This window comes from Toxorhynchites rutilus, chromosome 2, assembly GCF_029784135.1.
Source record: "Toxorhynchites rutilus septentrionalis strain SRP chromosome 2, ASM2978413v1, whole genome shotgun sequence".
Classification (NCBI taxonomy): Eukaryota; Metazoa; Arthropoda; class Insecta; order Diptera; family Culicidae; genus Toxorhynchites; species Toxorhynchites rutilus.
The window spans coordinates 299,944,022-299,967,647 of record NC_073745.1 but is presented as its reverse complement, the minus strand read 5'-3'; the positions used below and the strand labels follow the sequence as shown (position 1 = coordinate 299,967,647).

The window sequence follows — 23,626 nt, the reverse complement described above, 5'->3', positions numbered from 1 at the left end:
GGAAGCAGCTCATAATAGATTATTCCTTGACAATCCCACCAAACACACAGAAGAACCTTCCTGGCCGTTAATGAGGGCTTGGCCACCGTCTGAACCGCTTCAGCGGGCTTCGACCACGACCACGTTTGCGCTTCACGTTGTCGTAAGTGACCCACTTCTCATCGACAGTCACCATCCGCTTCAGAAACGGGTCGATTTTGTTGCGATTCAGCAGCGATTCACATGCGTCGATACGGTCAAAGATGTTTTTTTGCGTCAACGTGTGTGGCACCCATACATCGAGCTTCTTTGTGAATCCAAGCTTCTTCAAATGGTTAATAACGGTTTGATGACTTATCCCCAGCTCTTGGCCGATGCTACGGCTGCTACTATGCCGGTCTTTCTCGGCTAATTCAGCGATTTTGTCGCAATTTTCGACGACAGGCCTTCCGGAGCGTGGCGCATCTGCGACGACCTCTACACCAGAACGAAAACGTTGAAACCATCGTTGTGCGGTGGAAATGGAAACTGTATCGGGTTCATAAACTGCACAAATTTTATTGGCAGCTTGAGATGCATTTTTGCCTTTGTCATAGTAGTACTGTAAAATATGTCGGATTTTCTCTTTATTTTGCTCCATATTTGCGACACTATAACTCACGAACGACTTAACCAAACAAAACACTGTCAAGGACTATATTATAGCGCGCAAAAATACCTTTCCAACAAGCTATAGTATGATTCGATACAATGAATACAACTAGAACTACGCGCTTACAACGACACCTCGCGGAAATACCGCAGGACTTTTTTGACAGCCTAATATTTCACGAACAATACATGCCGTTCGTGAAATATATAAATTTTAACAGCATTATCTCTTAAACTTAAAGGAGGTGGCAAATCTTCTACCATATCTACAACGCTTTAAATGCACCTTACCACCCATATACAGGGTTTTCCATTTCGGGCTTCCGAAAGTATACAGCCCTGCGCTGACAACCGTTTGACATAGCTGTCAACCAAAGCGTCATATCGTTAGTTGAATGTCTGCCATTTTACAATATGGATCGTTTCAGCATCGCACAACGTGTTAATTTTGTTAAATTATACTATAAAAATGATGAAAAACCGGCAAATGTTTTTCGAGCATTACTGACGGATTTTGGTCGTCATGGACGGTATACAGAGCACACAATCGCTAATGTAGTGCGTAAATTCGAACAAACTGGATCCGTAGCGGATATTGTGAAACCTGTGCATCATCGTAATGTGCGTTCGGCCGAAAATATTGCTGCTGTTGCTGCCAGTGTGGAGGATGACCCGAATGTTTCGATTCCACGGCGTGCTCAGCAATTGGGCTTGTCAAACACATCATTGTGGCGAATTTTGCATTTGGACTTGCACCTACATCCATACTACAGTCCAACTGGTACAAAAATTAGAGCGTGGTGACCATGGAATGCGTCGGGTATACGTCGATTGGGTGAACGAACAACAGCAGCAAAATGCTGAATTTTCGCATCAAATTTTCTTCAGCGATGAGGCACATTTCGAGCTCGGTGACTATGTGAACACCCAAAATTTCCGTATATGGGGCTCAGAAAATCCACACGTGATTGTTGAGAGGCTATTGCATCCGCCAAAAGTCATTGTTTGGTGCGCATCATGGTCTGGTGGAGTCATCGGGCCGTATTTCTTTGAAAATGAGGACGGTGAGACGGTAACTGTGAATGGTGAGCGCTATGGCCGCATGTCAACCGATTTTTTTTGCCACAAATCGAAGATATGGATACGGATGACATGTGGTTTCGGCAGGACGGCGCCACGTGCCACACAACACGACCGAACATGGCCATATTGCGAACGAAATTTGAGGGACGCATAATTTCGCGTTTTGGTGATGCCAATTGGCCGTTCAGATCTTGCGATTTGAACCCGCTAGACTTTTTTTTTGGGGTTATGCGAAAGACCGTGTCTATGCCAACCCTCCGCAATCTCTTGAACATTTGAAAGACAACATTCGTGAAGTTATGACCGAGATACCGCCCCATATGTGCCGAAAAGTCATCGAAAATTACCTGTTCCGGATCAAGGTGTGCGAGGAAGCCCTAGGTGGACATTTGAATGATGTTGTATTTCACACATAATGGCATAAACCAAACTTTAATTTGAAATAAAAGTTTTATCGAAATTCGAATTCTAAGTGTGTTTTATTTCAATTTACTTTCGGAATTTAAAGTTGGAAAACCCTGTACATGTGTTTCTGAAATTCAACGTTTCTGGTAAAGTCAGTTCTATATTTCGTCCGTTGTAGAACACGCTAATCCCTGTTGACTGACAAAATCGAACACTTTAGGAAATTCAATGACGCTTTCAATGAGCTTTCAAACTACGTGGCGGCCAACTTAGCGAAAAATATTTTCAAAAAGAGAATGGTTTAAAAATCTGATTGATCTGAGTTCATACTTCGAAATGAAAACGTGGGAATTTCTTTCACATTACGTTCAAACTTAATTGAACCCTAACTTTTATCAAAGCATAATTTTGTGGGCGTACTGGAAATGAAGATAAATAGGTATTCGTTTTTGTTGCTTTAATTCGAATACGCATACAATCTAATCAATTATATATTTTATTCCAGTTTTCTCAACTATCTTAACAAATTATCGTCTTTCGTTGAAACGTACACAAGTACCGAGATCTTCTATTATGGATTGACTCCCAAAAGCACCGATAAAATAAAACCCTAAAAAACGGACTGCCTATTGAGTCATTTCCGTCGCCCTACAACTTTACGTATTCTGCCGTGTTCCTCCTACTCGACGGCGGCAAAGTCATCGCGCATTCATCAAAGCGATAGCGCTTCTGATCGGGACAAAAGCACGATGAAGACCCTGCGCACCATTTAAAATTAATCCCATTTGGGTTTTCTATTGTCCTATCCACGTCATTGGGATGAAAATAAAACGGGAGGGAGGTTCATTGAACCGTGTAAGCTTTGATCATCGGCTCTAAATTGCGTTAAATACCTGCCCCAGACCGATTACCACTCTAGTTTACCGTTAAATTGCAAATAACCTTCATCAATCGGTTGCCACTTGGAAGGCGTCAAAAGGCGAACGAATTTCGCGCGCCCCGTACCTAATTCGGAGCCGCGGATCCGCTGGAACCGAGTTCAACGTTTCCCACCTACACTACAGGCTGCGCCGTTGGTTGTTTCACTCCATGAAACTCGTGCTCTCAGTTCCGAACAACCGCGGAACAAAAACAGAAACGGATCTTCTGGTTCTGTCGGAACAGAAGAAAGCAACTGTTGCCACCCACACAAACACACACACCCACCCACCCAATAGAGCTGTCACATTCAGTTGGAGAGTTTTCATCAAGCGAGGATGAGGGCGCGGGCGTTCGCCACGATCGTTATTCAATGTCATCACATTGACCCTAAACTGTTGCGCCGGATGACAAGACGGAATGAACACACACCTTCGGGGGGTTCGTGTGCATCAAGAAACAATGACAGACTCTACGGGCGCTGCGAGGGCGGAGGAACTCTAGTAACCTAGATTTGCACTCTCGTGCACCGCATCGACCGAACGGAGCGTTGCCCTTTTGAAGCGTTGAACCTCCTACTCCACATCAAGAGATTAGTGCGCGAACGTCAGTGGGAGAAGTAGATTATGCTCCTGTCATTGCGAATTCGTGACACTGTTAAAAACCCAGGGAATTATATGAATGCCCTACTTCTCTGCGCCTGTCGCTGTTGAGCACTCTTTCTGATCTTACTCCGGTTGAATTCGCTGATACTGATGTGCAGAGACATTTGTTGCATGCAAGTTAATTTGAAACAAAAATAGCCCTGTCAATGATGTTGGAAAAAAGGAAAGCCCTTTCCAATTACTATGCTCATTGTGAGTGGTTATCGTTTGGTAACATTGTATCAAAGTACGTTGTGTGATGGGTTAATGTACATTTATTAACACTTTGAGTGACACGCGGTTTTATAGCGACTTTCCCGTCAGTTATCGTTATCGTGTACAGCAAATGCGAAGAGCAATGTTGGCAAATTAGAATATTAGAAACTCGATGGAAATGTTTATTCAAATGTTTATTGACGTAAAAATCTACAACTAGGCGGCGCTACAGCGAAAGTGATGATGGTTTTAGATTTTGAAATGTGAGTTTATACGAGGGTCACTATTTATATTTCGGGAATTGGCAACACTGATGTCATGTGAGTCCATCGTAAAGTTTGACATTTTTGACGATATACGTACTCAGAACATTTTGTCATACGGACGCTATTTGTTTATTTTATATTTAGTTGAAAGTTTGGTCTCGGCAAAAAAATGGAAGTGAATCGTGAACATTTTCGTGCGATGATTTTTTACGACTTTCGACGTGGATTATCACAACAAGAGTGCGTCAATCTACTTAATTTGACTTTTGGCGATGAAGCTCCATCAAAAACCACTGTGTATCGCTGGTATAGTGAATTCAATCGTGGTCGTAGTTCGCTTTCCGACGAGTTTCGTGAAGGTCGTCCAAAATCGACTGTAGTGCCAGAAAACATCTGCTGTGCACGAAATGATTAAGCAAGATCGTCATGTAATCTATTGTGAGATTGAGGCATCCCTAAGCATTAGTTCCACCAGCATATATGCGATTTTACATGAACACTTAGTTGTGCGAAAATTATGTTCACGTTGGATCCCACATAATTTGACAATCGCTCAAAAAAAAGGCTCGTGTCGATTGGAATAAATGCTTTGAAAATTGGTTTAAGCGCATGCAAAAGTGTATCGATCATCGTGGCGAGTACTTTGAAAAACAATAAAAATATATTCGCAGCTTAACTATTTGTTTTTGTTCCTATTCCCGAAATATAAATAGTGACCCTCGTAGAAGGTTTATAGTGGACTATAATACAGGAAAGGGAGCTGTCGATCTATCTGATCAGATGAGTGCTTATAATAGTCCACTAAAAAGATCTATGAAGTGGTATAGGAAACTGGCTGTTGAACTTTTGCTAAATACTGCAGTTCTGAATAGTTTCACTTCATACAAAAATATAACGAAGAAGAGAATAAGCATTACGGAATTTCGGAATAAATTGGCGGTTTACTTAACAAATAACAAGGAAACCAACGTTCCATCCAGCAGCATTGCAACCAGTAAACAACGACACAATCTGAAGACAAAACCTGGCTGAGCTTCAGCAATGCGAAAATATTGCAAATCGTGCTATAAAGAAAATATGGCACAGAGTGTCAGAAAAATAGCCCGAAATTTGATCAAACAGGTTATAACATTTTGTAACACTTGCGTGGGACAACCATTTTTATGTTTACCTTGTTTCAATAAAAAAACATCAAAGTTTTCTGGGAAGATTTTCAATTTTCACCTTTATTCCTTTATTCCTTTATTCCTTTATTATCATATTTTATACTGTCAGTCACCGTTGACTGACACGCAGGGATGCCAGGTTTGAAGACATGTCTACATTTTGAAGACATTTAATTTTGTGAAGACATTATGAAATGTGTGTATATCAGGCATTTCTAAACTCATGTAATTTAGTTCGCAGTTGTGAAATATATTCTGTTTGGGCACTTACCACAATTAACAAGCTGACCCTAATAGAATTTGCCATAATTATATTTAGTCACTCAATCCGTTTTGCATGACGCAAAGCGGAGGAGAGTAGTAATAGGAAATAGGATTCTCTCGCATCTCGTTATCGAGATGAAACACTCTGCCTCGATAACCACTATCAGTTTTATCGAGCAGATCAGTCTAACAAAAACCGTCGGATAAGATAGTTCTGTTTCCATTTCGCTACGAATAAAATTTCAATAGTGTACCACGTGTTACCGTTCGCGCTTTTATTACGGTAAACTTCTACCGTTCAACGGACCAGATTCCGCCGTGAAAAGATCACCAATCCGGAGAACCTGCGCCCCAACATTTAATGGTCCTTCGAGGAACCGGATTGGCGTGATCGAAATTATTGGCGGGAAAAGGAACACATTGTGTGTGGTGACAATACCACCATTGTAGTTGCTGGTCCTTTGTGCCATTGTTCCTGCGGCATCGGTTGACCAGATCGGCGATCCCAGATCCAGTAGACGAGCTGCATGGACTTTTTGCAACATATCTGAACCACGATTACTAGCATCCCGCAGACACGGAGCAAATTGGCATATTCTACATCATCCTCCTGTTTGTGGCAAGATTGGCGTGGGTCGATGAACAATAGACGGCAGCGTGAGTACACACAGCATCAAGGTACGAATATTTTTTGACGAAGAAATAAAGTTTGCATGCGCATTTCGATATGTTTTGAACAAATTGTGGTACAATTGATAAAACGTGGAAAGCAGAACGTGCTAGAATTATAATATCAATCCGATTTGCGAGCGATAAGAGGTTTATTCAACAATGGCGTCGTTACGTGAATTGACAAAGGAACGTGGTTTTATTGATTCATTGTCCAATTTGGAATCCTTTATTGAAAATTTCGTCCTAGAGCGGGATCATAGGAGAATTGTTTCCCGATTGGAGCATTTGGAGGTCCTGTTCAAAAATTTTCGTGAGAACAGGGCAAAAATTGAAGCTCGGCAAGATCAAGATTTGAGGTTGACTGGGTCCGATGAAAAAGAAGATCAAGTGAGGAAGGATGTGTTCACCTCCCAGTTTTTAAAATTCCATCCTTCGACGGCAGTGTTAAAGATTGGTTAGGTTTCCGTGATGCTTTTCAGAGCATGATTTCCAAAGATACGACGCTCTCGCCTATTGATAAATTCAACTATCTGTTATCGGTGGTGACGAGAGAAGCCAGAACTTTGGTGGAGTCGATTGAGGTGACTGCAGACAATTTTGATGTAGCATGGGAAATGTTGGAACAACGTTTTGAGAACAAAAAGGTCATCGCTCGAACATTGATGGACAGTTTCCTCGACGCTGAACCGATCAAGCGGGAATCTTACGACGCTCTAGTTGGTCTCATCGACTCGTACGAACGCAGCCTGTTACAACTCAAGAAAATCGGTCTGAAAACTGAAGGGTGGTCGCATCTCATCGCTCATTTGTTGTATAAACGTCTCGATAAAGAAACACAGAGGCTGTGGGAACGAGTACATAATTCACGTGAAGCACCAATCTACGAAGAATTGTTAAAGTTTCTCCGGGATCATCTGGCAACCCTACAACCCCTCACTTCCTCGAAATCTATTGCGTCAGTCTAACGTTCAGAACATAGTAGGATGGTAATGAAGTCGAAAATTGGTTCTACACTCACAACAACCACGCTCCTCCAGAAAGTTTGTCCACACTGTCAAAATCCTTTCCACTCTCCTTTCAAATGTATTTCATTCAATAAAATGACTCCTTCCCAACGACTTGAATCAGTCAAAAAGGCTAGTTTGTGTTTAAATTGCCTTTCTTCCTCCCATTTGGTGCGGGCTTGTCCTAGCTCAGCTTGTCGTGTTTGCGGTCAAAGACATCATACGATGCTACATCTGCGACCAGCAAGCAACACCTCCAACTCAGGACAAGAACCATCGCAATCGCAACCATCTAACTCCATAATACATCAACATCGATCAAATTCAATCGCACCAAACGCAAACAATCCATCTACTTCGCAATCGCAAACATATGCTACCACGCCCGTAACTGCACCGTCAATGAAATCCACTACCTCCACCCACATGCCAGTAGCCTTGCCCGCTAGTGTACCAGCCGATAGCAGTGTCGTTTTTCTCGCGACCGCCGTCGTTAAGATAGAAGATTATCACGGAAATACTTTATTTGCAAGAGCCCTTTTGGATGGATGCTCCGAACGCAATTTGATGAGCGAACAATTGGCGCAGAAATTGGCACTAAATCGGAAACACGATCCTCTCGCATTCCAAGGTATTGGACAAAGCACTGCAAACTCGAAACAATCGGCGATGGCAACCATCCGTTCACGCTGTACGGATTTTGTCGTCGATCTCAAATTCCACATTTTACCGGAATTTAAACCTATTTTGCCATCGAATCAAGTGTCCATAGTTAATTGGAACATCCCATCGCATATCCAGCTAGCCGATCCTCAGTTCTTTGAGCCCAACCAAATAGATGTCATCATTGGTGCAGACATCTATTTTAATCTACTGTGTGATGGTTTTGTCGACCTCGGACCGGAACTACCCCATCTAAAAGAAACCGTTTTCGGGTGGATAGTTTCCGGTAAATGCAACAAATTGCAGTCAACGAGACCAGCCAGCACTTTCGTATGTAGTAATGCTGAGCTGGAAAAACAACTTACTCGCTTCTGGGAAATTGAGTCGTGCCATTCGAATGAAACTCTTTCCGTGGAGGAACGGAAATGTGAATCTCACTTCACCGCTACCACGACACGAGATCCCAGCGGACGGTTTGTGGTTTCTTTACCTAAGAAACCAGATGTTCTAGAGAAATTAGGAAACTCCAGAGACATTGCAATCCGTCGTTTTTTATCGCTTGAACGGCGTCTCCATGCTAATCCTCAGCTGATGGAAGCATACGAAGCTTTTATTAAGGAGTACGTACACTTGGGACACATGATCCTGATCGATCCAACCAACGATGTTTCAAAACCTGGAGAGAAAATCTACTACATGCCTCATCATGGCATTATTCGAGCAGATAGTGCTACAACGAAACTCCGCGTTGTTTTCGATGCTTCATGTCCCTCCGATTCCGGCATCTCGCTGAACGACGCTTTGATGGTGGGACCGGTAGTTCAAGACGAACTGTATAGCATCATATTACGATTTCGCATACCTCGTTTCGTAATTGTGAGTGATTTGGAGAAAATGTACCGACAACTGCTGGTATATCCCAGCGATCGTTTGCTCCAGCGCATCGTCTTCCGGTCTTCTCCGTCGGAACCCATTCAAACCTTCGAATTGCTGACGGTCACTTACGGCACCGCATCGGCCCCATATCTAGCAACCCGCGCCCTGAAACAACTCGCCACTTATGGTGAATTGGCCCATCCCGACGCAGCCAAAGTCCTCGTTAAGGATTTTTATATTGACGATCTACTTTGTGAGGTAGATTCCGAAGAAGAAGGAATCAAACTCTGCCACCAACTGAACGATCTTTTGCAATCTGCGGGATTTAAATTGCATAAATGGGCATCCAACAGCGTGACTATTCTTCAAAATATTCCGGTGGAGCTTCGCGAAGAAAGAAATTTATTGGAGCTCGATTCATCGAGTACACAAGTAAAAACTCTTGGTTTACTGTGGCAGCCAGTCGACGACGTTTTCCGTTTTAAGATACCTGATTGGTCCTACGAAGCGCCGATTACCAAACGCTTGGTATTGTCCGAAGCAGCACGTTTATTCGACCCTATTGGTCTGTTGGGGCCAATCGTTCTACGCTCCAAGCTCTTTATGCAAGAGCTGTGGAAAGCGAAAGTTTCCTGGGATGACCCTTTGAAGGAAAATCATCAACAATTCTGGAAAGAGTTCCGGAAAGATCTTGAAATTCTCGACACATTTATTGTTCCACGGTGGGCGGCACCAATCACAGATCCTGTCAGTACAGAACTGCACGGCTTTAGCGATGCTTCGGAAAGCGCATACGGTGCGTGTATATTTCTTCGAACTATTTCTGCAACTGGAGTAGTTTCTGTACATTTGCTCACAGCAAAATCGAAAGTCGCCCCTAAGGCGACTGAAAAACTCGAACTCACTATTCGATTGCCACGGCTTGAGCTCTGTGGAGCGCTTCTATTAAGTCACTTATTCGAGAAGGTGGAAAGCAGTCTGCAAGTTGCAGCCCGTCCGTTCTTCTGGACGGACTCAATGATTGTTATGCATTGGCTAGCAGCATCGCCATCGCGCTGGAAAAAGTTCGTTTCCAATAGAGAGGCTGAAATCCAGCAAATTACCGCTTCAGGTGTCTGGGGACACGTTTCCGGTGTCGAAAATCCGGCAGATGTCATATCTAGGGGTATGCCAGCCAAAGAGCTGATCGACCATTCACTATGGTGGCAAGGGCCTCCATGGTTGCAACAGCCAAATAGATTCTGGCCCGAGATTGTTCGGACATCAGACAACATCTTCACTCAAGAACAACTGCAAGAGACACCAGTAGTGGCTCTTCCTGCCGTCGTACATAGCACTGTATTTTCAATTAAATCGTCTCTCTCAAATTTAGTTCGCTTAGTAGCCTACATACGTAGATTCTGCAGGAATGCAACCAAGCAAAATCGACAATCCAGAAGTTCCGGACCACTATCAACAGCCGAGCTAGAAGAAGCGTTAATATGTCTAGTGAAACTCTCCCAGCAGGAATCGTTCGCTGCTGATTTACAATCCATCCGAACAACCGGTCACGTGAAACCAACCTCCATGCTGAAAGCGCTCGTTCCAGTACTCGTCGATGGTGTACTTCGCACTCGTGGTCGTCTCAACCACGCAGCTGTACCCTACGCCCAGAAACAGCCAATGATTTTGGACCATAAACATCCGTTCACCTTATTAGTTGTTCGCCATTATCATCTGAACCGCTTACACGCCGGACCGACACTTTTGGCCGCCATCGTTCGCACAAAATTTTGGCCGTTACGTTTACGCGATCCTACTAGAAAAATCACACACGAATGCGTGACCTGCTTCCGCACACGTCCTAATTCTTCCGACCAAGTCATGGTAGATTTACCCCTTGTTCGTGTAAATCCAGCTTTGCCGTTTCTAAACTCCGGAGTGGACTTTTGTGGTCCCTTTTATCTTCGGCCACCTACCCGCAAGTCCGCACCGTTGAAAGTATTTGTGGCTGTATTTGTTTGCCTTTCTACCAAGGCAATCCACCTTGAATTGGTGGGAAATTTGTCCACCGATTCGTTCATCGCTTGCCTAAAGCGATTCGCAGCACGACGAGGGATACCCAAGACGATCTACTGCGACAATGCGACTAATTTTGTTGGAGCACGGCGAACACTAAACGAATTTGTCTACTTATTTAGCTCCCAGCAGAACCGCATGGAAACCACCCGTCATTGTACTGAAAATGGGATTCAGTTTTCGTTTATTCCTCCGAGGTCACCACATTTCGGTGGCATCTGGGAGGCGGCTGTCAAGTCGCTGAAGACACATCTTCATCGTACACTCGCAAACCCCATGGCCAACACCGAGCAATTGACAACACTACTCGTACAAATCGAAGCACTCCTCAACTCCAGGCCTCTCACGCAGCTCAGCAACGATCCCGAAGATCTAGACGTCCTCACTCCGGGCCACTTCTTGGTGCACAGGCCCCTTACTGCTATACCGGATCCATCGTACGAAGAAATACCCACCAATCGCTTATCGCAGTGGCAAATGATCCAAGAATATCTTCGCCGCATCTGGAAACGGTGGTCAACCGAATATCTGTCGGGATTACAACAGCGAACCAAATGGACCAAAGTACGAGACAACATTCGCATCGGTACGATGGTATTAGTTCGCGAAGAGAACCTGCCACCGCAAAAGTGGCGGTTAGGTCGAGTAGTGGAAGTATTTCCCGGCAGCGATGGACTCATCCGCGTCGTCAGCATCCGCACGAAAGACGGCATCTACAAACGGGCAATCACACGTATTTGCGTTCTGCCTATTGCTGACAATCAACCAGACCGAGAGACTGCAGCGTTCCAGACGTTCGAGGTGCCAGCAACAAACGCAATGTTGGATGGGAGGGGACCTAATGGTCCTCTCGCAAGTTAAGTATCTAATACGCTTCCTTGAAAATTGTAATCCCCGACCTAAAGTCAACCGAATTGGCAGGATACCTGGACTTGGACCACCCTATTCGTCAAGAGGAAGATGTCAACCTATCTGGCAACCCCCGCTGAAGATACCTCAAGATCCGATCTACCACCCTACTACGTTGTTCCAGAAGATGCAGTATTGATGAATTTATTGAAATGTATCCTTATATGTAGTTAGAAAAGCGAATTATTTATCTCTATCTATAAATTATGATTGAAATCAAGATTTCAATGGTGGGCGGAATGTTTGGGCACTTACCACAATTAACAAGCTGACCCTAATAGAATTTGCCATAATTATATTTAGTCACTCAATCCGTTTTGCATGACGCAAAGCGGAGGAGAGTAGTAATAGGAGATAGGATTCTCTCGCATCTCGTTATCGAGATGAAACACTCTGCCTCGATAACCACTATCAGTTTTATCGAGCAGATCAGTCTAACAAAAACCGTCGGATAAGATAGTTCTGTTTCCATTTCGCTACGAATAAAATTTCAATAGTGTACCACGTGTTACCGTTCGCGCTTTTATTACGGTAAACTTCTACCGTTCAACGGACCAGATTCCGCCGTGAAAAGATCACCAATCCGGAGAACCAGCGCCCCAACATATTCTTTGTTCACATTTATTGAAATAAACTTCAAAACCTCAAGGCAAGTTTACTGAAATGCGCTATAAAGGGCGAACACGAAATTATTGCGACACCGAAAATGTCATGCCAATTTTCTTATAATGTTTAGAATGAAACCAAAATTTTAGGGTAGTTTTATACATATATTTACTTCAAAAATCAAAAGAAAAGTTAATCGATGGAGCCTTGAGTGTGAAATTGAACGCATTTTCGCTTGATGACCTCCATCAAAGTCTTTACAGAGTCATCCGGTACCAGTTTCTCAGATTTTTTTCCATTTTCTTAACATGCCCTTCTCGTCTTTGACTGTCTTCTTGCTCTTCCGAAGTTCCCGCTTCATTATTGCCCAGTACTGCTCCACCGGGCGCAGCTCCGGACAGTTTGGCGGGTTCATGTCCTTTGGAACAAAATGGACAGAATTGGCCTCATACCACTCCAGGACATATTTAGAATAGTGGCATGATGTCAAATCTGGCCAAAATAGCGGAGCTTCGTCGTGCTGCTGCAAGAACGGCAAAAGGCGCTTCTCGAGGCACTCAGATTTGTTGATCTCGCCATTTACTGTGCCCTTTGTCACGAAAGGCTCACTCCTCAGTCCGCAAGAGCAGATGGCCTGCCAAACGAGATATTTGGAGGCGAACTTCGACATTTTCTTCCTCTTAAATTTGTCGTCCACATCGAACTTGCCCTTGCCGGTGAAAAACTCCAACCCCGGAATTTGCTTAAAATCGGCTTCTATATACATTTCGTCGTCCATCACACAGCAGCCTTATTTTGTCAGCATCTTCTTGTAGAGCTTCCGTGCCCGAGTTTTAGCCGTCGATTGTAGCCGCTCATCGCGGTTTGGGAAGTTCTGTACCTTGTATGTATGTAGTCCAGCTCTCTTCTTTGCATTCTGGACGTGGCTCTGCGACATGCCGATCTTTTTAGCCAAATCACGGCTTGAGACGTTGGGATTTGCTTTAATCATCCGCTTCACCTTTCCCTCCGTCTTTTTGTTCTCCGATCCCGGTTTTCTTCCAGCTCCTTTGCCGTGGTCCAACGTCAACCGCTCCTGGAACCGCTTCAACACTCTGGAGACGGTTGAATGGTGAATGTTCAACATTTTTCCTAACTGCCGGTGCGACAGGTCAGGAAATTCCAGGTGTTTGGAAAGAATTTGTTCTCTCGACTCGCGTTGGTTCACCTCCATTTTCGTTGAATCGAAAAACACGACTTTGAGTTTGACAGCATATAGACAATACACATCAATGAGAAAGTGTGCAAAATTTGGTTGATTTTTACCCAATGGTAAAAAAGTTATGCCCTGTTGAATGTGTCGCAATAATTTCGTGTTCACCCTTTATAACAATGCCAATTAATATAAACATTGAATAAGCTATCAAACTTTATCCAAATGTAGGCTATGAATTTTAGTTTTTTCGATATGACTGTGAAGACGTTTGAAGACATCTTTACGTACCATGTGGAGACATTCGAAAAAATCACCTGGCATCATTAAAATTTTCTGGAAAAAAAATAATTTAAAAATTATGTTTTACTATAAAATTTCAGTGCTTCTACCGAAACTCGACATTATAATATCAGATTATTTTCAGACACAATTCTCGTTCAAGATTTGTCGACCACTTGCAAATAACATTTGTCTCCGTGGAATAAATGTTTGATACAGAAAATATAATAGAATAAAGACAGCCCTAAATCGGACAATTCCTTTCTCGAGTATTGCTCTTATCAACACGTTCGGCGATCCATTTTTATTTATATAGATAGAAGAAGATATAGAAGCGCGTTTTATCACATTAGAAACTATTTCCACTTTTGAAGGAAGATTAATTTCGTAATCGCAAACATCAGATGGACTAACAACGATTGTTAATATATAATTGTAGAACAAATGCGAATAGAATTTTTCGAATTTTTCCATTTTCCTTCAGAGTTTTCCGGAAATTTTCAATTGCCATGTTTGATTGGAATATGTGCATTATTTTTATGGGACCCTCTCTCCTTTCCAGAGGAGAGAGGAGTGTCATACAATCATAGAAACATTGCTCGTACCCTAGAACCCTCACATCCCAAATTTGGCTGCATTTGCTTGATAAGTTCTCGAGTTATGCAGAAATTTGTGTTTTATTTGTATGGGAGCCCCCCTTTAGAGAGGGGGGAAGAGTGTCAAACTACCATAGAAACGTTTATCGATCCATAATACCTCTATATGCTAAGTTTGATTCAATTTGTTTGATTAGTTCTCGAGTTGTTCAGCACCCACCCCCCTCCTCACCTCCTTAGAGAGGGGAAAGGAGTGTCAAACCACCATTAAAACATTTATTGCACCCTAAAATATCCACATGCCAAATTTGGTACCGTTTGCTTGATTAGTTCTTGAATTATGCAGAAATTTGTCCTTTATTTGTATGGCAGCCCCCCCTTTAGAGAGAGGGGTGGAGTGTCTAACCACCGTAAAAACATTTATTGCACTCTAAAACCTCCATGTGCCTAATTTGGTTCCATTTGCTTGATTAGTTCTCGAGTAATGTAGAAATTTGTGTTTCGTTTGCTTGGCAGCCCACTCTTAGAGCGGGGGGAGGGGTCTCGAACTATCATAAGAACCTTCCCCGACCCCAAAAACCTCTACATACCAATTTTCATGTCGATCGGTTCAGTAGTTTCCGAGTCCATAAGAATCAGACTGACGGACAGACGGACAGAAATCCATTTTTATATTTATAAAGGGTATGTCACATCAAATTGCATCACGGAAAAAACGCTGTAGAAATTTAATTTTTAGGAATTATATCTTCAGCTTTCGCTTATAATCAGATAAGAGTGTATAGACCACGTTGGCCATGCTTCACTGTCAATTCTTCGTAAATTTGGAAAAATGTCGTAGAACGAAAAAAAGCGTCGTGAATTAATCCTGCGCACTCATTTCGAGAATCCGGAGTTGTCACATCGGGACATCGGTAAGATGCTGGGGATCGTCCAATCCACGGTCAGCAGAGTACAAAAACGATACTTCGAGAACCTAACCATCGACCGGAAGGTGAAGAACGGCATAAATGGATGCCTCGTCAGTGAAAAAGATTACAAGCGCGTAGTTAAGCAGTTTAGACGTGATCCGAGAAGTTCGGTCCGGGTTGTCGCCAATAAGCTGAATGGGCCTACCACAAGGCTCCTGCCTAAGCCCCCTCTTGTACAGTTTTTACGTCAATGATATGGATGATTGTCTAACTAGAGACTGCACGCTGAGACAACTTGCAGACGATGGAGTTATTTCCATCACGGGTACTAATCCCGTCGTTCTGCAAAAGTCGTTGCAAGATACCCTGAACAATCTGTTCACGTGGGCCCTCAAGCTGGGTATTGAATTCTCTACGGAGAAAACTGAAATGGTCGTTTTTTCTAGGAAGCACGAACCCGCCCAATTCCAGCTTCACCTATCCGGCAAAACGATCCAACACTCTATGTTTTTCAAATATCTGGGTGTATATTTTGATTCTAAATGTACCTGGGGGAGACACATTGCGCATTTGAAACAGAAATGCCAGCAAAGAATCAATTTTCTCCAAACAATTACCGGAACATGGTGGGGTGCCCATCCAGGAGACCTCATTCAGTTGTACAAAACAACGATATTATCAGTGTTAGAATATGGCAGTTTTTGCTTCCGATCAGCTGCCAGGATTCATATTCTCAAGCTGGAGAGGATACAATATCGTTGCTTGCGTATAGCCATGGGGTGTTTGCATTCGACACATACGATGAGTCTCGAAGTTTTGGCAGGAGTACCCCCGCTTACTCTTCGGTTCACCGAATTATCCTACAGATTTCTCATCCGTTGCAAGATCATGAATCCATTGGTGATTGATAACTTCGAAAATCTACTCCAACTGACTCCTCAGTCAAGTTTTATGTCTTTATACCATGAATACCTTACCCACGACGTGTACCCTTCACCAGGCATCTCCAACCAAGTTTGCTTCCCATACTTCTGCAATTCCTCTGTCACTTTTGATCTGTCCATGCGACAAAAAAATCCATGGAATCCCAGATCATCTACGCTTCGATTCTATTCCGCCGATATTTTCGGCAGAATATGGAAAAGTTAGATCTGATAAAATGTTCTTTACTGACGGTTCATTCATAAACGGGTCCTCTGGCTTCGGCATCTTCAATGAAAATTCCAGTGCCTCTTTCAAACTCAAAGATCCTTGTTCCGTGTATGTCGCTGAACTGGGTGCGATATATTACGCATTAGGGATCATTGAAACATTGCCCATCGACCACTATTTTATTTTTTCAGACAGTCTCAGCTCAATAGAGGCAATCCGCTCAATGAAAGTTGATAAATGCTCATCTTATTTCCTAACAAGAATAAGGCAACTATTGAGTGTTTTGGTCGAAAAATTATTCAAGATTACCTTAGCATGGGTTCCCTCTCATTGCTCGATTCCGGGGAATGAGAAAGCGGACTCGCTAGCTAAGGTGGGCGCTTTAGAAGGCACACTTTTTGAAAGGCAAATTGCTTATAATGAATTTTCCACATTCCTCGTCAGTATACGCTCGTATGTTGGCAGCGCATGTGGAGTGGAGATGAGTTCGGTCGTTGGTTACACACGATTTTCTCTAAGGTCTCGACGAGGGCATGGTTCAAGGGATTGAATGTAGGTCGTGATTTCATTCGCGTGATATCTCGGCTTATGTCCAATCACTACAACCTAAACGCGCATCTCTATCGCATTGGGCTCGCAGCAAACAATCTTTGTGATTGTGGCGATGGCTACCACGACATCGAGCATGTTGTCTGGTCGTGTATCCGGTTCCATGCTGCTCGCTCTCAGCTCTCTAGAGCACTGAGAGCACAAGGCAGACAATCGGATATCCCCGTCCGGGATATCTTAGGTAGCCGGGATCCTGATCTTCTGCTTCATCTATACCTGTTCCTCAGAAACGCCGATGTCAACGTTTAATGATGTTTCCTTCGTTGTGTCCCCGTTTCATATCCCTCCTATCCGATCGATAAACTTTTACTTAGTCGCGGCAATACATACACACACTCTTTACAGATACACGGGCCAAAGGTTGTGCAGTCCACTGATCATTCAACAAGAGCCAAAGGTTGTACCGCTCATGACAACTCTACACGAGCTGATGATTGCGCCGGCTAGTGACCATTCTATCCTGGATTCCTCGAGTCTAGAAAGACGCACCACGCTAGATATGGGGTACAGACTAGGGGGGCGTTGCTGATTAATGGTCAGCTGCATCCCAATAGGAAGTATCCCGTGTCGGGCACACGTACAGAGCATCGAAGACTGCAACATACCAATTATGAGAACACTTGTAATACTAACCTCGAGCCAACCGCGAGTAATCGGTTACATATTACTAACATAGTTGTTAGCAAATATTGTCGAAATGTTGAACTCCCGGCCCCGTTAGGCTGACGCCATATGAGCCTTAATAAAAATATATATTTTGGATAAAAAAAAAATATGAAGCACAGTATCGACTTGCAATTTTCCGAATTTGGAATTATCATTCATTTTAACTTTTTTTTTTAATTTACACATTGGGTTGGGGAAAAAGAAATGTCGTATATTATCAATATATGGCAATACTTAAACATGTCTTGTGTTGTACTTATCGCATCGGGTCATACTATACGGCTATTTAAAGACGACAATCTGTACTACAAGTGTCGTTTTGACAGTGTTGTGATTGTCCTTTTCAGTTTCAAGTTATAGCGCGTCAAGGATGGAGTCAACCAAGCAAGAAACTCGCCATATTTTACGTTTTTACTACCTGCAAGATAAAACTGCAACGAAGGCGGCCGAAAAAAATCGTGTAGTTTATGGACCCGATACTGTAACGATTCGCACAGCATAGCGTTGGTTTGATCGATTTCGTTCTAATGTAGTGGCTGTCGAAGATACAGCCCGTACTGGTAAGCCAATCGTCGTGGAAACCGATAAAATCGTTGAAATCACCCAAGTAGACCGGCATGTGAGCACTCGCTCGATTGGCCAGGAACTGTATATAGACCATAAAACCGTTTGGAACGATTTGCAGAAGATTGGATTCCAAAAAAAGCTGGATGTATGGGTGCCCCACGAGTTGACGCAAAAAAAATCTTTTAGACCGTATCAACGCCTGCGATGCACCGCTGAAACGGAACGAACTCGACCCATTTTTGAAGAAGACGGTGACTGGTGATGAAAAGAGGATCACGTACGACAACCTAAAGCGAAAAAAGTCGTGGTCGAAGCGCGGTGAGCCGGTCCAAACCATCTTGGACGGCTTGGCGCCCGGATTGACGGCCAGGAAGGTTTTGCTGTGTGTTTGGTGGGATTGGAAGGGAATCATCCACTATGAGCTGCTCAACTATGGTCAGACCCTCAACTCGGATCTCTACTATGAGCAGCTTGACCGTTTGAAGCAGGCGATTGACCAGAAGCGACCAGAAATGATAATTACGAAGAATAATTGTCGTATTCTAAATATTTCCATCATACTAACATCCCATTCCCTCTGCTTCTTATCATCCACAGAGGCCACACCGGCCCTCATCGACACAGACTCGCCCAACCGGCAGGGCAAAGCAGTTTCATCGCACTGTCCGCGCTCGTGTCCACTGGCCAGCACAATTCAGGATGCGATCTGTGGCTCGGATGGCCTCATCTACGCCAACAGTTGCGAGATGAAGAAGAAAACGTGCACCAAGAACGCCCCGAACAGTGTGACGGAGGACAAGAGTGGATGCGAGCGGGCCAAAGGGTCGCAATGTGGTCACCGTTGTCCCACCGACAAGGATCTGGTTTGCGGAACCGACGGCAGAACGTATCTCAATCGGTGCATGCTGAGAGTGCAGGCCTGCCGGGTTGGCACGGCTGCCGTCTCGATAGCCCACGTTGGGGCTTGCGCCAACGGAAGCGTTATCCGGGAATCGTGTCCGGTGGATTGCAACAGGCAATTTGAAGTTGATTCATTGGTGGGTGGGTTCAAATTTTGAATAATGGTTTGTGTTCATTACAGTGCCCCCCAAGATGGACCGGTTTGCGCTTCGGACGGCAACGTTTACAACTCAACCTGTCAGATGAAACTGATGACCTGTGGCCAGGGAGTGGTGCGAACCAGCCGGAAGCACTGTCAGAGCACCCGCAACTGTCGGGAATCCTGCTGGCGTGTTGCCCGGCCAACGTGTGGTTCGGATGGACGTTTGTACGCCAGCGCCTGTAAGATGCGGTCGTCCAACTGTGGAAAGCACGTGTTCGAGGTTCCCATCTCGTACTGTATGTCCCAGGAACGTGCCGGAGGTAGTTCGCTTGCTGCAACCAATAAAATCGAGGATTGCCCAACGGAATGCCCTCGCGAAAACCAGCAAATGATCTGTGGTAGTGATTCGAACGTATACACGTCGATGTGTGAACTTAAAATGCTGAACTGTGGGTAGGTTTTAGGTCTTAAGTCTTGGAAATTGTGAATTGGAAAAAAAATCATCGATATGTTTGCTTTGTGGTTTTAGTCAACGCAAAAAGATTCAGGCCGTATCCATTGATCGATGCAAGCAGAAAATGAGCCGCTGCAAGTCCATTCCAGCCTGCAAACACCACTCGAAGAATGGAGTCTCCTTCTTCGGCGATCACAAGGATCTGTTGTGCGGTACCGACTCCCGAACATATAACAATGAATGTGAATTGGCAAGGGCTACCTGTTTGTATGTATCGCTCCGTAGTCTTCCATGCTAACCATGAAGTATTGATCTAATATTTTTTCCTTTAGACGAGGCGTCCAGCTAGCTCACATCGGTGCCTGTACTCAACTCAAAACAAAGTCCGATATAAACGAATGCTTGGAATGTAACGAGGAGGAGGAAAAGCTTACCCCCATCTGTGGCTCCGATGGTAACACCTACCGATCCCTGTGCGAACTGAGGCAGAAGACCTGCGGACTTCGTGTGGTTCCGGTTTCGCTGAAGAACTGCGCTACGACAGCTAACTGTGAAGCCAACTGTGAAAGGATTCTTACAAACTACGTTTGCGGATCGGACAACAAACTCTACCCGAACGAGTGCCACATGCGAAAGGAAAACTGTGGCAAGCACATGTTCGTGGTCCCGATGAAGCGTTGTCTGGCTGCGTTCACCTTCAAGGGATGCTCGAGGATCTGCCCGCAGGAGTTCGAACCGGTGTGTGGCACGGACGGGAAAACATACTCGAACGAGTGCTTCCTCAGCATCGAAAACTGCCGATCGAGGTCGCTGGTTCAGAAGAAACACGTTGGACCCTGCGGTAGACCCGAGGAACCCTCGCACAACTATTTGTATTAGAAACATCCCCAAAATTGGCACACATCAGTCAGCAAGCCTGTTTCACCAATCAATTCTGTCTTCCTTGTTGAGTTTTTATCAGTGATGAAAAAAGAAGACTCATTGCCACAAACTGTTCTTATCGTACATCACGGCTGTTTAGGCTGTGTAGGAGTAGTTCCGTAATTAAAATAATTGCTCTAAATAAAAGACTAGCGACGAAGAGACGAGGTTACGCACCTGATATGGCGACCGGAAGAAAAGTATTAGTATTTTGACAACCTCACTCAACTATTCGACTGCCACTTGTTTCTAGATGGAAATGAGACCGGAGAATACAAGACTTCCATTTTGCATTTCTAAACATTTTTCCAACGAAAACTCGATTTTATACTATCTATTTTTTACAAAAATCACTTTTTATACAAACATACACAACAACAACAAAAAGAATGAACCACTCGGCGAAAACCGCCGGGTTTGGGCTCTAATTAGTTCAAATGCTAAGTTTTAGTCATTAGGCACGTGTAAAAAAGGAGACAAGCTAAACAAAAAAATAAAACTTTCTTTGTTTTATTATTATTTTTAAATAGTTTCGTAGTCAAACTAGCACACCCGAAGTAAGATCACGCTCGCACGCATGTGTGAATGATCCACCTAAATTATGTAATTTATTGCTAGAGCGAGCAACGAAATCATTGTAAACGTATTTATATTTAAAAAGGTAAAAAGAAAGAAAAAAGGAAAACAATGTGAACGCCTTTCGATGTTTTCAACTGAAGAACAAAACAAAAACTCGAAACAAAACGATAGTTTATTGAATCGTTAGTGATTAGCATAAAAAGTATACCGCTTCAGTAGGTTTTGTTTGTTAGCACAGGAAGGGAAAAAAGAAAAAAAAAAGTAAGAGAAGCGGGAATAGAAATAAATGAATATTAAGTAAATAAAAATCAAACCTAAAATTGACTGTCAAAAGTGAATACGTTATGTGCGGAACACAACCACATTTTTCAATGCAAGAAAAATTGATTTTGCTGAAAATTGAAATAAATGGAAAAATTTAACTTTACCAGAATGTGTATTTTATTTGCTGAGAAAAATCCTTTGTCATGCTGAGAGACGCTTACCCTATGAAAAGCAGCACATTACCAACTGTAAAACAGGGCTGCCAGATGCAGAGCCATTATCGATTGCAATTACATACCACGTGGACAACTTTATGGGGGTAAGGAATACGTGAGTGTCCACGCTTGTCCACATTATTAGGGGTTATGAATAATGTTCACTTGGACACGCTTAATAAGTATAGTATAAATGAAGTCTGAAATTTATTCTGCATTTTCAAGATTTTTTTTAAACTTTCCATCCTTAGTACTTAGTTTTACCTCTTGTTTGGTATTACATTACATTTTCCGTTGAACAACTTCACAACTAGTTATACAGTTTTCCCTTAGCAATCGACCTGTATTCCTCAATCAGCCTTAGCTTGGCCCGGATATAATTTCTTGGGAACCAAAGTGGCGCCTCGTTGTACTTTATAAACGTTTGGCCATATCTTAATAGTGACAGATTGCCATGACGGGTCATAAAAGCAGATAAACTCAAGACAGAAAAAGTCAACATCTTCAGAAGGAACTGCTTTTCAAAACGAATCCTGGTTTATTGTTGCAGGAGTTACGAAAGGTTCATTTTTTAGTTTGCAGCTATTAATGGAATTTGATAATTTTTTTTGTATCTTTCTGGGCACTTTGCAGATCTAACGAGGTATGTATTAAATTGTCCTTTTGTTTTTCCGAAAAAAAACATCTTCCATCATCCATAACGACACATCATCAGCAAATTCTTGTAGAGCAGGGGTTCTCCAACTGTTTTGGGCAGGAGACCCCTTTTCCAGAATTAGTTCCTACCTTAGACCCACATAGCCAAATTTCTTTGAAAATCCTATCTTTATTTTTTTCTTACTGAATAATCATCAATTTTAAAACTGGTTAAATGAATAAACTTGACATTATTTTCTCACAGAGGCGATCTGGCGTTGTTGTAACATCCGTACCTCTCACGCAAAAGATCACGAGTTCAATTCACACTCCTGACATTCTTCCAAAAAATGGAAGTAATGTGACAAACCAGCTAAAAGTTTTGAAAGTCACTATAATGCAGAGTAAAAATATTTTTTCATCATTTTCAACAAAATAAATAGAGATAAAATTTAGTAAATATCAAGTGCAATAAATAATTATTAATACAAATTACTCACAAACTATAAAAACATTCAAATCGCAAACCAATCTATCCACAACTACCAAAATATCAAACATGCAGCAAAAATAATTTGGCACATATTTTCATCTTTAATGTATCGAACATACCCCAACAACAGAGCTTCATTGCTGGGTAATGAAGAGTCGTCCAGCTGGAGAGCAAATCTGTTGGTCTATAATAAATTGAATAACATTTTCCCTCTTCGCGACCCATCTCATGTAAATACCTTGTAATCACTTGAATCAAATTAGAAAAGTTGAGCACATTATCATTCATGCTCCAACGTATTACATAACGCATATGAACTTGCAACCTCCTTCCTTCGTGTTATATCGCGTATATGTTTAAAATACAGAGAAATGTTAAACATGCCTGAAGGACACATTATCTTGCACGAACCTGTTCACGTTTTTTTACTTGCCGAATTTTTCATCTTGTACTTTTTGTATATTTTATTTGCATCTTGTGCACAATCATCGTCTTGTTTAGTTTCTAAAATTTGCAGCAATAATATTTTCTACTAAGATATTAATCATTCTCAGGGTTGCCACATATACTCAATATTCTGTATTTTACTGATTTTTCGCCAAATTTCAGATACAGAATCTGTATATATAGATTACAGATTTTCTGCAAAGATACAGAATTTGAAGAT

General features: G+C 42.8%; 1 protein-coding gene across 1 annotated transcript in view; it reads left to right on the top strand.

The window, feature by feature from the left end:
• The window catches only part of LOC129766907 (serine protease inhibitor dipetalogastin), a 209,845-nt gene extending 188,085 nt beyond the window's left edge, over window positions 1-21,760 (top strand). Inside the window, exons 2-5 of the mRNA XM_055767504.1 lie at window positions 18,953-19,370; window positions 19,437-19,850; window positions 19,927-20,118; window positions 20,184-21,760. Of these exons, the coding sequence (XP_055623479.1) occupies window positions 18,953-19,370; window positions 19,437-19,850; window positions 19,927-20,118; window positions 20,184-20,730 (1,571 nt within the window). The 3' untranslated portion in view covers window positions 20,731-21,760. The remainder of the gene's footprint in view (window positions 1-18,952; window positions 19,371-19,436; window positions 19,851-19,926; window positions 20,119-20,183) is intronic.
• Window positions 21,761-23,626: the final 1,866 nt, after the last annotated feature.